The sequence below is a fragment of the Aedes albopictus genome, chromosome 3 (assembly GCF_035046485.1).
Source record: "Aedes albopictus strain Foshan chromosome 3, AalbF5, whole genome shotgun sequence".
In the NCBI taxonomy this organism is placed as follows: Eukaryota; Metazoa; Arthropoda; class Insecta; order Diptera; family Culicidae; genus Aedes; species Aedes albopictus.
The window spans coordinates 87,963,136-87,979,448 of NC_085138.1; the positions used below are offsets into that span (position 1 = coordinate 87,963,136).

Genomic DNA, 16,313 nt, shown 5'->3' on the forward strand with positions numbered 1-16,313 from the left:
ATAATATTTACGTGCTCACTAGCGCCACCAAGTGATGAAATTTCAAATTAAACTGCGAATCATCCGTAAGTATTCGACCTACCAATCAACTTTGTCGAAGACACCATCTTTCTAAGTTATCAGGTTCCCGAGATACATAGGATATAAAGTTTATTTGCTCACTAGCGCCGCCTAGTGGTGGAATTTCCAATTAAACGGCCAATAATCTGTAAGCCATTTACCCACCAAACAACTTTTCCGAAGACACCATCTTTCTAAGACATCAGGATCCTGAGATATTAGATATAACATGAAATTGCTCACTAGCGCCGCCTAGTGGTGAAATTTCGAAATAAACTGCGAATCATCCTTAAGTCCTTGACCTACCAAACAACTTTGTCAAAGACACCATCTTTCTAAGTAATCAGGATCCCGAGATACAAAGAATATAAAGTTTATTTGCTCACTAGCGCCGCCTAGTGGTGGAATTTCCAATTAAACGGCCAATAAACTGAAAGCCGTTGACTTACCAAACAACTTTGCCGAAGACACCATCTTTCTAAGACATCAGGATCCTGAGATATAAGATATAACATGATATTGCTCACTAGCGCCGCCTAGTGGACGTATTACGAATCATCTTTGTCAGCATCAAGTAGCCCATGGAATTTTCTACAACTTTGCCAAAGACAGTCCTCCTCTAAACAATCAGGATCCTTAGATATTTCAGAATGTATGGGTGTTGTACAAAGTACAACGCGCGACTGCTCGCGTTACAAAAATTGGCGCGAGTACTGAAAGGTTAAAATCGGTTTTTTGCTATTCTCATACCACAAACGTATCAAAATAGCTGAGATTTTGCAAGTTAGCCGTAACTGCGGTGAACGTCAACTTTGCTAAGTAGTTATCCAGCATTTTGCAGCATGAACTTCCAATGTATCATTCCAGATTTGGCCACCTTCTGGATGTTTTCCACGAAGTGCTTCCATCTATCAATCTGCTTACGTCCATGCGTCAGTTGGCTCTTACAAGGAGTTCTTTTAACAATACCCTACTAGAGAATTGAAACAAAAACATAACACAATCCTAACAAATCATGATATTTATAACTCATAGTGATATAATCATGTTCAATATCCTTGGTGTTTTTCAAATACTATAACTCAATTATATCACATTTTGTTATGAATGTTGTTTGATAACTTATTGTATTATAATTTAGTTTTATATCTTCGACAATTGGAAAGTAATGTTACAAAATTGTATCAAATTTTGATAGAAACTAGTTGTCGTAAGGCTAATGTTCATATCACATTTTGTTATAATTTTGATATGATTATAACAAAATATGTTATAATCTTGATTAGACCAGTGGACATTTTGTTATAATTTTTATTATTTAAAAATCATCCTACATATAGTTTATAATATAATAAGTTATAGAAAAATATTATATGTAACATCATAACACAATATGATATGAACTTGAAATAATTTTCTAGTCGGGTACCTACCTTCAGTAGTTTCTTCAAAAAAATCCTCTAAAAATCATACGGAATTCCTTCAGGACTTCTATTCTACGAATAATTTTTCTGGGAGTTCATTTGGAAGTTCTTCACTTTCTCCGAAAGTGTCCACAAAAGTTTCATCGGGAACTGCTTCAAGAGCTTCTTCGGGGATTCCAGAAGGTGTTTGAAGATTCATCTGACAGTTTCAACGAATATTCCTTGGAGTGTTTGAAAACCTGTTCAGGAGTACCTTTAAAAATATCTTCAGAAGTTGTTTCGAAAAATTCTTCAAGTTCACACAGTAGGCTCTTTGGAAAATTCTTCAAACAGATCCTTCGGATGCTTTTCCAAGATTTCCGTCTAATAATTCAGGAATTCCTTCTGCTGCGTATAGAGAAAGTTCCAACTATAATTCCCCAGAAATGCCATAGAGGGTTCCTGCAAATTCAGATTTTTTTTTTTCAGGAATTCCTGCTAGGTGTAAATCTCCAGGACATCTTTATGAAACACCACTAGGTGTAAAAATTAAAATTCTAATTAACTTTCTTCGGGAATTTATCCATTGGTTCCCTGAAAAATCGCAATGGTGTCTTCAGGAATCTCTTCTGGAATTTATTTGGAAAGATTTTAAGAAATTCCTTCAACATGTTCAGAAGTTCGTTTGCTATTTATTTCCGGAGCTCCTTTGAAAATTCCTCCATGATAATCCTTCAGCAATTCATTCTCCAGAAATAAATTCGGAAACTCTTTTAGGAGATCTTACGGAATTTGGAAAAATCTTTAGTGCTTACTTCAGCAGTTCCTCCAGGAATTCCTGTTCTGAATCTGAAATTTTCCTAGAAATTTATCTCAAAAATGCTCCATCAGTTTTAGCTCTGGATTTTTTTTTATTACCACCAAGATTTTTTTTAATTATTATGGATTTTTTTTTCTGGAAGTTCTTTCAGAGTTCCTATGAAAATATCCTCGGTAAAAACATTCGTGGGTAGTATATCTAGGAATTCAATAGGAAATTCCTCCAGAGAAAACTTCAGAAGTTTCCAAGCATTTCCTACAATAGTTACCTCGTGAATTCTTTCAAGAGTTCCCTTGGGGATTTGTGGAGAAATTCCATCAGAAATGCTCTAGTAAGCCAATCCAGAAGCTTCACTTTTCGTTCCTGCAGATACTTCTTTGGGCATCCTTCCATGAGTTATTCTAGAAATTATTGCATGAATAATTACGACAATTTGTTGAGGTGCTCTGGAATTCATACTTAAACATCTCCTGAACTCCACAACACAATGGAATCAACTTTTGATAGAAACTAGTAATCCTGAGACTAAAATTCATATCACATTTTGTTATAATTTTTATACGATTATAACAAAATAGGTTATAATCATGATTAGACCAGTGTTCTTTTTGTTACAAATTTAGTTATTTTAACATCATCCTGCATCTAGTTTATAACATAATAAGTTATAGAAAAATATTATAACATCATAACACAATATGATATTATCTTGATATAATTTTCTAGTCGGGTAGTGTGTTCACTGGGTACGAATATTTCTCCAGAAATTGTTTCGAAAACTCATTCAACAAATTATTCGGAAGTCCTTAAGAAGAATCTTGTGGCAGATCCACTGATGAGTTTAATTGGGTAATTATAGACTGCGTAGCCGTTTTGATTCAAGATCCTTCAAAAGCTTCTTCGGAAACTCCCGCAAAAGATCCGTCGGGATTACCTTCAGGAGTGCATGGGTAAATAGTTTTTTTTTTTTTCAGAAACTCCTACAGAAGTCTCTTCAAAAATATTCCGTAAAGCTATTTCGGAAAGCGATTCATTCATTCTTTCAGATGTTTCGGAGATTTTTCAAAGCAATATTTTGAAAATTTCTTCAGCAACATTTTTCCCGTAATTTCTCAACAACTTCCTTCAAAAATTTCTGCGACTGCTCCGTTGAAAAAATCTTTAAGAGTTCCTTTGGAAGCAACTGCGAACGAGTTTATGGAGGAACTTTTGGATAAACTGCCGAACAAACTCCTTGAGGAATTTCAGTAGGATCTCCTGAAAGAATTTTAAAAGAAATATTGGAGAAATCCCTGAAAAAATGCTGAAGCTATTTCCGAATCAACTCTTGGAGAAGTTTCCGGATTTACTCCTGAAGAAACTTTCGGAGGAACTCCTGGGAAAATTATCGTAACTGCTACAGGATTCCTGAAAAATTCTCATAAAATCAAATTGACTCCAAGAGGAACTACCGAGGATACTAATTGTGAATTTCTCGAATGTACTTTTAAAAAGCACCCGAAAGATTATTAAAACGGTTTTCTGAAGGACCTTCTAAAATAGTTTGTGGAAGAAATTTTGAAAGTAGTACCGAAAGAGTTTTTTTTTAAGAAGCTCTTCGAGATACTCTTAAATATACTCTGGGAGAATTTGTTTTAGCCGTAGTGGAGGAATTCCAGACAGAGCTGCTGAACTTCTTCCCGAAGAAACTTTCACAGGAAATACAGGTATTCTTCGATATAACGTACCCTCGATATAGCGTACCCTCGATATAGCGAATTCGATATAACGTACATTTTGCTTCGATATAACGTACAACATTGAAAAATTTTATTTTTCCCACGAATAACCCTTAGATAAACTACGAAATCACTCAAATCAATGTTTTGTTGCAGCATTAGCTTTGTTAACCAGAATTAGCGCAATTTGGAGAAAAAATTTGTGTACGTTATATCGAAGCAAAATGTACGTTATATCGAAGCACAAAAAACGAAATGACTTTTTCGTCAAAACTCAAGTTTTTCATTATTGGTTTTGTGAATTTCACCGAAATCATTATTTGGGATTAATTTCACGTCGAATACATCAATACTAGTATAAAAAATATTATTTTTTTCTCTGCTTCGATATAACGTACACTTCGATATAACGTACAAAGAGAAAACTTTTTTGTACGTTATATCGAAGAGTACCTGTACCAGAAAAACATTATTCGAATAAAGTTGTGCAGTCATTTTCGATAAACTCCTACTCTTTCGGAAAGTTCTACAACACTTTTTTCGGAAATTTTTCGAGATATTCCTTCAGCTATTTCTAAGACAAAGTCCAGTCGACAAGTGCTTATGAATTCGGTACTTCCTTCAGCATTATTTTTTTTGCTTCCAGGAATATCCACTAGAAATGTTTTTGGAGTTTTATTGGGGAATTTGGTAATTTCTTAGAACTTCAGTTATTTCACCAATTGCTGTTCTAATTTCTTCGAAAATTGCTTCATGTACTGCTCCATGAGAGTCATCCAGTACACAGTGGGAAAAATTGAACCCAAAACACGACTAAATTCATTTTCTCTGCTGGGTAACGGGTTCTGCCAACGGCTGAGACCATTTTCGCTTGGAAAAAGTGTGCTGAATCGATTGGTGGGGGTCTCATTGGCCGGAGGCCTCACCCTGGCCAGCTAGAGGGCCGGAATCAACCCGAGTTCCCTACGGAAAGCAAAATCATTGTCATCCAATAATACTTTCGCACCCGATATTAATTCAGAAGCCGCAAATCATGAGTCAACCGCACTCCGGATATCAGTTGCATATTATGGTCCAATTGTGGTTCCGGAACAATCCGTGACAACCGGGAACATTAGGGTGGGGCTAATTTAAAAAAAAATCTCTCTGGGATATGATTTCACAAGTGGTAATTGATCTACTAGTCGAAATAAGTAAGCAGTACAAAAATGAGCGATCTTGGTTGATCTTTAGGGGTGGCACAAAGGGTTTAAGTGATTTTTTTTTCCCTAGAGCAAACCTTTAAAAAAATTTTAAATTAAATTTTCAAACATAATTTTTTTAGACTAAATTGGTGATTTTAGAACCTAATTGGGCCAAATTTTTGCTCAAAATTGCGATATCTCTACTGGTTTCAGAGATATTTGAAAAAAAAAAATGTCGTATTTTGGTATTTTTTGGGTTAGATACCAAAACATGACATTTTTTTTTTCAAACATCTGGGAAACCAATATAACGCAATTTTGAACACAAATTTGGCTGAACTGGGTTCTAGAATCACCTATCTAGAAAAATTATGATTGAAAATTAAATTTGAAACGTTTTTTGAAGGTTTGCTCTAGCAAAAATTTTAATTTACCTTCTGAGATGCTTCCAGAATCCCTTCTGCGATGCTTGCAGAATTCCTTTGGAATGCTTCTTGATTTTTATAGGATGCTTCCACATTCGTTCCAGGAATCTTCCAGAATCCTTCGGGTGTGCTTTTAAAATCCAACATGGATGCTGCTAGATTTCTTTATAAGCTGCTTCTAGAATCCATCTGGGTTGCTTTCAGAATTCTTTGGAAATGCTTCAAGATTCATTTTTGAATGCTATCCAAATTCTTCATGGATGCTCCAGAGTCCCTATGAAATCAGGGTTTCTACTACTTGGAAAACACCTGAAAACCGGGAATACTTAGAGAACTTCTGGGTACATTTCGTAGCGGATAAAACAAATACTAGAAATCGTTTTGAATTTTGAAATCAATTGTTATAATTTAATCAAACATTTTCAGTTTTTGAAAATAACCTGAATCTATCTCTGAAATACATTTTTCGGGGTTGAAATTATAGGGAACCATTCTGAATAAATTTCTTAACAAATCCTTAGAGAAATCATGAAAAAAAATGGATCGCAGGATGATTTGGATTATTAAATTGCATTGATCAGGAAAATACTGACTACATAAAGCGTTTCAATCGCACATTCAAGCGCTTCTAAAAGTAATACTGGAAAAAAAATATTATACCATTACCAAAAATATTTCTGGCCAATCTTGGAGAAAAATAAAAGTTTTTTTTTTTCAAAACAACCTGACGGAATTGTGGTACGCATCTTAAAGGAGCAACAGATGTAATTTGAGATCGTTTTGTAAAAAATTCTGGTCTAAATCTGGAATGATATGCTGCAGATTCGGCATTAGAATTTATTGACAATTCCTCAATATGTTCCTGATACAAATAATAATGATTTTTTAATTGATTTGATGAATATAGTAGCCTTGTGTTAGAAGTTCTTACACATTACACTTTTTTAAAAACTTTTCAGTTAAAGTTCCTGTTGCAATTCATGTATCAGAAAAAAATCTAGGAGCCATTCTAATGAAGTTCATAATAGAATATTTAACGAATACACCAGTCATAATTAAGTAATTTTGTTTATAAAAACTGCTTATTGGATTTCTGGATAACTTTTATCTGACTTTTTCGAGGATTTAAATATTTTTCCTCTGAGGGTTTTATGAAAAAAATGTCAAATGCTACATTTGAAATTTCTAGCCATTATTTTCAATTTTTCTGAAAATCATATTCCCTTATCAACTTCTTTTTGTTTGTTTACAAGCTTTCATACAAATCTCCCGTTAAATTTTAACCTAATTAAAGAAAATTTCTTTGCATATTTCAAAAAAAGATCAATTTCTTACATTCATTGCTTCCAGGTATTTATATTTTATAAAATATAAACTGATTTACAAATTGGAAATATTACAAAACTTAAGTTAAAGGCGAAACTGGAGGCGTTTCCTCATTTTTTTGGTTTTCGATTTTTTATAAAATAACGTAGAAATATTTTTAAAATCGGTTTTCGTACACATGTAGAGTATGGATTAAGGTATCTTCTGATTTTTTTTGTGGTGGAAAATATTTTCCATTTTTGTAAAAACCATTTTTATGTGAAATTTTGTTCAAAAATGGTTTCTGCAAAAACGAAAAATATTTTCCACTACAAAAAAAATTCAGAAGATACCTAGATCCATACTCTACATGTGTACGAAAACCGATTTTAAAAATATTGCTTCATTATTTTATAAAAAATCAAAAACCAAAAAGTGAGGAAATGCTTCCAGTTTCGCCTCAATTAAACCTGTTAAAACCTGGAAAACTTACAGAATTTCATTTTCTCTTATGAGTATGAGTAGATACCCTGGAGATGGTTTCCCAATTCTCCTTGGTTGCTTCCATAATCTTTCTCCGATGCTTTCAAATTCCTTATGGATTTCTTCCAGATTCGTTTTGTGATGCTTCCTGTTTCTTCCTGTGATGCTTTCAGATTTCTAAATGAATGCTTCCAGAATCCTTGAAATCTTGAAGTGGCCCTTCCAGATTCCTTTCAGGATGCTTCCAGAATTCTTTTGGGATGATTCAAGACTAATTTCAAGAATGTTTCTAGAATTCTAGATAAATTTTGGAAGCATACTATGGTAAATAAAGCAATTCAAAGCATAGATGGAATTTGGAAGCAACCCAGACCGTTTCAGGAAACATTTCATAAGGAATTTGTAGGCATCCTTGAAGCAACTTGAAAGCATCCCAGAAGGCTTCTGGATACTTGAAAGATTTTTGAAACATTGAAAACGAAATATGAGGAAGGCATTTTAATGAATTTTTGAAGCATCCCTGACGAATTTTAGAAGCATCCCAGAAGGAATCTAAAAATATCCCAGGAAAAGTTCGGGTGCATCTCAGAGGAACTCTGGAAGCATCCCAGAATCTGAAAGCATCACAAAAAATCTGCAAGCAATTCTAAAGGCATCTCAGAATGATTCTGGAAGCTCCCCATTAGGAATTTGAAAACATCCCAGAAAGATTCCGAAAGCAATCCAGAGGAACTCTTGAAGCATTCATAAAAGAGTCAGAAGAATCCTGGAAGCATAATTCCCTGATATTATGTAATAGTAGGATTCTGGCAGCATACCAAAGCATCCCAGAAAGATTTTGGAAGCTTCCAATAAGGAGTTTGAAAACAACCCAGAAAAAATTTGGAAGCAGTCAAGCACAATTCTGAAAGCATCTCATTAGAAATCTGGTGGCATCCCAGGAAGAATCTGGAAGAATCTCGGGATTCTTGAAGCAACGTATAAGTACAGTATGGACCCGATTTTGTCAGCCCCATTTTGCGATGAACTTTTCCTCTCATTATCTAACGGTCAAACTTTGGCCAATTCATTCAAGATTATCATCAAACTAATGCTGAAAGACAGAACATAGAGGGATAAAAAGTGTGAATAACTGTTCAGATTTATGAGAGAAGCAAAAAATGTGTTCCGGAAAGGGGCTGACAAAATCGGGTCACTTATGTATTCTGAAAGTACCCCAGAATGATTCTGGAAGAATGCCTGAAGTATTCTGGAAGCATTCCAGAAAGATTCTGGAAGCATCTTAGAACGAATCTGCAAACATCCTATAAGGAATCTAAAAGTATTCCAAAAGAAATCTGAAAAACTCAGGAAGCATCCTTAAAAAACTGTAAGCGAACTGTAAGAAAGATTTTAGAAGCAACCTAGAAGATAACTGGAAGCAACTGGAAGAAAGATTCTGGAACTATCTCAGAAGGATTCTGGAATCTGGAAGCATCCCAGAAGAAATCTGAAATAATTCCAGAAAAATTTTGGGAACAACCCAGACAGAATCTGGAAGCATCGTAGAAGTTTTCTGGAAGTATCCCAGAAGGATGTTAGATACATCCTTGACGGATTATTAAAGCATGCCAGAAGAAATCTGGCAGTATCCTAGAAGAATTTTGGAAGCATCACAGAAGGACTCTGGAAACATTTTAGAAGAATCCGAGAACCATCTCGAAAGAAATCTGAAAGCATCTCTGAAAGATTCTGCGAGCAACCTCGAAGAATTAGAAAGCAACCCAGAAGGAATTTGGAAGCATCCCAGATTGTTCCAGGAAATATCCCTGAAGGATTATGTAAGTATCCCTGGTAGATTCTAGAACCATATCTTAAGAAATCTGCAAGCATCCCAGAAGGAATCTGGTAACATCCAAGAAAAATTCGAGAAGTGTCTCAAAAGAAATCTTGAAGCATCCCATAGTGATTCTGGGAGCAACATAGAAGAATTCTGAAAGCAACTCAGAAGAATTCTAGAAGCATCCGAGATGGAATCTGAAAGTGTCATGGAACAATTCTGGATGTATCCCTGATGGATTCTGGAAGCATCTCAGAAGGATTCTTGTAATATTTCCGAAAATCTAGGAAATGTTTCAAAAGGAATCTGGAAACACCCTAGATGGAATCTGGAAGTATCCCATAAGAACTTGGTAAGCATCCTGAAGGAAAACTGAAAGCATCCCAGAAGCATTCTGGAAGCATCCTATAAGGAATATGGAAGCATCTCAGAAGTATTTTGGAAGTAACCCAGAAGGATTCTTGACCAAACCTAGAAGAATTCTGGAAGCATCCCTGAGGGATTCCGGAAGCATTCCGGATTGCCGTTTAGTGGCCACCAATATAGTTTTGTTCAACCTGAATTGATTGTGAATTCTGTATTATTTATTAAGCTGCAGCATTATTTAGATATACATAGTATAGGCATTCAGAGGAACTCGGAATTATCAGGGGTAACATCTTACCTTCTAACTGGCTAGTATTATCTAGAGAGTAAAAAATTCGAAGATTCAAAATGAAAATTGACATTCTCATTTTTTCATTCGTGCTTCGCCACATTCATTGTCAGCCTCTCTATTTTCATTCATTCATGGTTTCCGAGATATTTGAAAAAAAAATTGTAATATTTTATCAAATTTTTGGGTTACGACATTTTTTTTAAATATCTCTGAAACCAGTAGAGATATCGCAATTTTGAGCAAAAATTTGGCCCAATTGGGTTCTAAAATCACCAATTTAGTCTAAAAAAATTATGTTTGAAAATTTAATTTAAAATTTTTTTAAAGGTTTGCTCTAGGGAAAAAAAATCACTTAAACCCTTTGTGCCACCCCTAAAGATAAACCAAGATCGCTCATTTTTGTACTGCTTACTTATTTCGACTAGTAGCTCAATTACCACTTGTGAAATCATATCCCAGAGAGATTTTTTTTTTAAATTAGCCCCACCCTAATGTTCCCGGTTGTCACGGATTGTTCCGGAACCACAATTGGACCATAATATGCAACTGATATCCGGAGTGCGGTTGACTCATGATTTGCGGCTTCAGAATTAATATCGGGTGCGAAAGTATTCTTGGATGACAATGATTTTGCTTTCCGTAGGGAACTCGGGTTGATTCCGGCCCTCTAGCTGACCAGGGTGAGGCCTCCGGCCAATGAGACCCCCACCAATCGATTCAGCACACTTTTTCCAAGCGAAAATGGTCTCAGCCGTTGGCAGAACCCGTTACCCAGCAGAGAAAATGAATTTAGTCGTGTTTTGGGTTCAATTTTTCCCACTGTGCAGTAATATGGTTTGGGTTTATTATTCAAATTCATTCTAGATATCTGCCAGTTCTTTATAAAAATCTTCGAGAATTAATGCAGAAATTCATAGAACTTGAGAATTCTTTCGGAAATTTCCTACAGAAAAATTTTTGGGATCCCCTCCAAGAATATGTTAGGAAAATTCGTCAAGATATCCGTCGACACTTTCTATAATTTTCCATAAGTTCTTTCGATGATTTCTCAAGCAGGCAATTCATTAATTCCTAGATGAATTCCTTGGGAAGTTGTGTTTTCAAAATCGGTTTCTATACACTGTAAAAGGAAGGATCAAGATATCTTCTGATCATTTTGTTTCATTTGGAAATTTCTCATGAGATTTTTCTATTATACTTCACAGAAGTTTAACAATTTTTCTAGAGATTTTTCCAGGATTTCCTCAAAAAAAAACTTCTACTTTTTTCTCCAGATTCCTCTAAAAATTCCTCCTGATTTTTTTTAAATAAATTTCTAAAGGAATTCAACCAAAAATTTCTCTAGTACTTTTCCCAGGTATGATTCAAGCATTTTTTTCTGCAATATCTTCTAGGATTGCTTTGAGAATTTCCCTATGATTCTTTCAGATGTTTCCCTTAGGACTTTTAAAACAAAAGGTACTCCTAGAGGTTTCTATAGACACTAGACAGAAGGTTTATTCATAAAAATCGATCAAGTATTCCAGAAGTTCCTCCACGGATACTTGCTAAAACTTCCTTATCGATTCCTCCAGAAATATTTCCAGAGTCTTCTTCAGTACTTTGAGGATTAATCTATGAATGTCAGCAAGGGATTTCATCAGAAATTCTCCCAAATTTCTTCCAGGGCTTCTCCTGGAATCCCTTGCAAAATTTGAGTTAGTGAAAAAAATCTAGAAGGTTTCATTTTAGTACTGCTCCTATGGTTCCTTGAGAAATATTTCCAGGGATTACTTTAGAGATTCCTCCAGGAATTGGATTTTACCGAAGTACTTCATGAAATTACACAAAAAATACTGGTAAAACATTTTTAGGGAATACCTCTGGAGATTCCGAAAGCATTGTTTGGAAGTTTTCAGAAGAGATTCCTGGACAAAGTTGTCAAAAGCAATTTCCGAAGTAAATTTGGGGGAAGTTTCTGCAGGTATCTCTAGGAAATACCTGGTGGAACCCTTTGAGATGAGGAATTCCTAGAGGAATTTCATGAGAAAAAAATTTTAAGTAATCTTTGGAGGAGTTTCTGCTGGAGGAACTCTTCGAGATTTGAATAGAGGAATTCTTAAATGAATTTAAAGAGAAACTTTTGGGGAATTCAAGGAAAGTTTCTAAAAAATACCTGAAGAGATATCCAAAGGACCCTCTTGAGGAATTACTGAAATAAACCTCAGAAAAATTTCTGGAGGAATCTATGAAATAATTCTGCAAGAGTCCGAGCAGAAACTGCAGACAAAGGTATTGGAGGAGTTCTTGAATAAATCTATATATAAACTACTGAAGGGATTTTGGAGAATGTTCTGAAGCATGAAGTACTGCTGGAGAATCTTCAGGACGAGTTCTTAAGAGAATTTGTTGTGAAATGTCTGGATGTATTAGTGGACAAAAATCCCTGAAACATTGTCTGAAATGGTCGCTAGAAAAACTTTCGGAGGAAACCCAGCAGATATTTGAAACGAACCTGGACGAATTTTTATTGGAATCACTAAACTAAGCTTAAAAAATAACTATTTATTTCTTAGGAATATCCAAAGGAATGCCTGAACATATGAAAAATACTCAGCAGATATTCCATGAAGAGTTTCTTAAGATAATTCTGGAGAAACAACAAGGAATAATTCCGGAAGTGATTTCTGAAAAAAAAAATCATGTAAACATCTTTGAAGGTATTGCCGAAGAGTCACCGGAAAAAATCTGAAAGAATCCCTTAGGAAGATCTCAATAAATCCCAAGAGCAGTTTGTGGTGCAATCCCTGGAGGAATATTTACGGAACTTCTGAAACGAATCTCGTGAGAACTTTCTAGAGGAATTTCTGAAGTTAATATTGAGAAAATTTACGAATTCTAAGCTCAGACTAAAAATTCAAAAAGCATACCTGTAAAGAAAAAAATCGAATTTCTAAAGGTATCGCTGGAGATATTTCGAGATGAATCTTCGGTGGAACCTCTTGAGAACTTTCTGCAAGAATCTCGTTACAATATGAATAGAATCTCGTCTCTACAATATGATAAGGAATTTTTGCATGCGCAGGGCATAATCAGTGAAATACCAGATTTGTAGTAATGAGCTGAATTTTTGTATGGTGAGAAGATAAGTTCTCCGTGGGGCAAAAAGTGTGGGTATAATGATTATTTGTGTAATTTGATGTTGTTTAAGCAATACTTTGGAAAACTGTGTTGTTGAAAAGGTAAGAAATGAAGAAAATAACAATACAGTTTTCTAATGTTTTGCTCAAACAGCATCAAATTAGACAATGAATTATAATACCCATGCTTTTAACACGACTTCCTCGCATAAACGGAGAATTCACCTTCTCATCATACAAAAATTCAACTCATTATCGAAGGAATGACTGGGTGAAAACTGGAGAAACGCCGGGAGGAATATTTCGAAGAATTTCTGGATAAATTTCTAAAGGAATTCCCGGAAAAAAAAACCTGAAGGACATTCTTAAGAAATTCCTGAGCTCTTGCTGAAATCATGAAATGGGTTCCTGCGATAATTCCAGAGTTCTTTGAGAAATAATTGAAGAAATTTCAGAAGGAATCTCTAGGCAACTCCTAGAGGTAGACTCGACTTTACAATCATTGATTTTGAACTGCCGAACGATAATCAGAATTATTCAGATTAAAGCTTTCTGGCCTCAACGAGCTGAATCCATCCTTTCACGTCTGGTAAAATCGAAACTTATTATTTTCTCCCAGAATCCATAATTTTTAACTTTGTTCAAGAAATGTTATACGAAAGCTCCTTCTCTACCTTACGTACCTTACCCGTAAAATTCAGAGCACGGGTCATAAATTTTCTCAATTTTCCACCTAGTAAACACACGCCCAACTACACAACTTCCGATTCCACTTTCACACGTATTTGTTAGAATCAATTATCGATGATAAGGGTATCATTACGTTGAAGCCCTATTCGTGGTCTAGTGTCTTTCACCATTTGGAATCAGAAAAAGCTACTCCGTAATCAAGAAATAAAATCTTATTAATTACCCATTGCAAGACCTTTAGCCCCCTCCATTTATTATGGATGGAATCTGAGGAGAATTCAGAGGCAGTCGTCTTTTAGAGAAATTAATAATGCTTGGCAGGGATACAATAGGCAAATACACTAATAAATCAGAGAATTGTCAGCGGTCGGCAGAAATAACAAATAATTCATCAGACACGGACTTTGAAAATTTTGGTAGGTCATCACAATTGCAAACTTTATTCAGCGTACACAAATCAAAATAAATAATATAGGCACAATTTGAGACTTTTATATATCTACACACAGAACAACACCACCATCCGGATCTGAGGAAATTCGATACACACGCAACTGTAAATAAATTCGCAGTTGCCTTAGTAGACGTATCCACCGTGATATCCAGCCACTCCAGTGTACCCCAACGCGGGCGAGACGGCTCCCACAGTGGTTCCGTAATGCGGATACGAGTGGATCACCTTGCTGTAGGTGGCGGTAGCCGGTTGGACAATCTTTCCGTAGCCGGTGGCACTAGTGGCCACAGGGATACCGGCGTAACCGAGTCCACTGTAGCCGGTAGTGTATCCCGGGTAGAAGCCGGTGTACTTGGCGTAGTCGTACGCTGCGGGGTATGCTGAAATGGGAGAAAACGGCGGTGAGTGATGATCTTGAATGGGTGGGTATCGAAGGGATATCCTACCAGCACTAGCAACAGGGATTGTCGCATATCCGGACTTGATGACCGTGGTGCTCGCAACGGGTGAGACGGGGGCAACGTAACCAGCAGCCGGGTGGTGGTAGCCGGCGAGACCGCCTGTGTAACCGAGATGGGTGCTGTCGTAACCGAGACCGGACAGTCCATACCCGAGACCGACACCTCGCTTTTCGTTCCTCTTGCTGGCGCCGTCTTCCGCCATGGTTGCGGCAGCAATGGCGGCACCGGAATCTTCCGGGGCGGCGGTAACTGCTGCGGCGCAGAGGGTGGACAACGCAACGATTGCCTGTGGGGGAGGGAGAAATAAAATAAATTTATTAACAACTACGCATTTTTGAGTTCTTCAATCTTCTATCTCTTTAAATCCTAATTTCGAACAGTAAGGATATATTTCTATCGATAACAAGCATTTAACATTTATGTGTTCGATGAAATAGAAGTGAAACATCTTCATTCTTAGGAAAAACGTAAGATGGACTTTCAATCAATTCCAGCAGACTAGGTATGCATGTAAGTAAGAAGAATCGAACCCCGGAATGCATTGAATGCCCATGTAGCAAGTAAATAATCCCTACAGTGCATCAACCGATTTTCACAGTTGTTGCACTTCCTCTGGTTCATTCTCCTGGGCCCAACCTGGGGAAGATGAGTTTCTTTGGATCGACTCAAACTACGGGTTCTGAGCAAAGTCAACAAACAACGGTGAGTTAAATTCTCTTGGAAAGCATACACTGGTTTATGTGCTGGAAGAGTTGACTGTTTCCATTAGGATTGAGTCGAATGGAAGATTTTTCTATGACTGATGTGTGCATATGCAAATGCTTCGTTGAAGCGTGTTTATATGGAAAAATTGATTGCTTTCAATGCTTTAATCGAGAATGTTCGTCTGGGTGGATTAAAGCTGCATATGGGAGAGTAATGTTTTCACTTCACTATACAACTCCGTTCAACCATTTATTCCGATTAATTTATTACTCATTACAAGGAACAATTTAAAACGTCGATTTTTTTATAGTCCATTAATTTATGACTCAATCGCGTGTAAGGCTTTACGGAGCCGAGATTCATTACATACAATTTATTGCTTTCTTAGATACTCAAGGTTAGTACTGGGAGGAGGCCAGGGTAGTCGTGACTACTCGAGGATAGCGGGTCATAAAATTTTAAAGAAAGACATGGTGAGGATAAGGTTTCTGGGTTCTCTGTAGCACATCCGGGAGATATTTTGGTGTCGCCTCTGGTGTTGGCATGGGCTTGTCTCGGGTTTTTAGACGAAGGTTTGTCAGAACTCAAAATCAATCTGTTGATGATGTACGGAAATAATAAGTATTCACGGACGTAGTTGGTACCCAAAACTACGTAACCAGGAGTCATCGGTCGTTTGAATGAATGATCATCAATTGATTTGATTTTTCGTAAACGGGTAGTACTAATCATGCCTACATGTGTACAAAATTTCATGGAAATCGGTTCAAAATTGACTGAAATATAGCAAAAATCAGACCCATGCAAAAATAATCGGGTGTTTATATAGACCCTCGATTCTATGTTTTCGAATTTACGTACATTATTTGAATAGTAAAATTTTTAATATCCAACCAGTTTAAAACTTGCAGTTTGTATTATGTCGATCTATAATGCAGGGTTTTTTTTAACCTTTTGATATGCGAAGCACTTCATATCAATAAATTGTTTCGGGGAGCACCCAGAATAG

General features: G+C 36.1%; 1 protein-coding gene across 1 annotated transcript in view; it reads right to left on the bottom strand.

Annotated features, from left to right (window-relative positions):
* Positions 1 to 14,101: 14,101 nt before the first annotated feature.
* LOC115266549 (uncharacterized) overlaps positions 14,102 to 16,313 on the bottom strand; it is a 42,054-nt gene continuing 39,842 nt past the window's right edge. Inside the window, exons 2-3 of the mRNA XM_029872841.2 lie at positions 14,585 to 14,885; positions 14,102 to 14,518 (exon numbers count right to left, since the gene is read on the bottom strand). Of these exons, the coding sequence (XP_029728701.2) occupies positions 14,262 to 14,518; positions 14,585 to 14,885 (558 nt within the window). The 3' untranslated portion in view covers positions 14,102 to 14,261. The remainder of the gene's footprint in view (positions 14,519 to 14,584; positions 14,886 to 16,313) is intronic.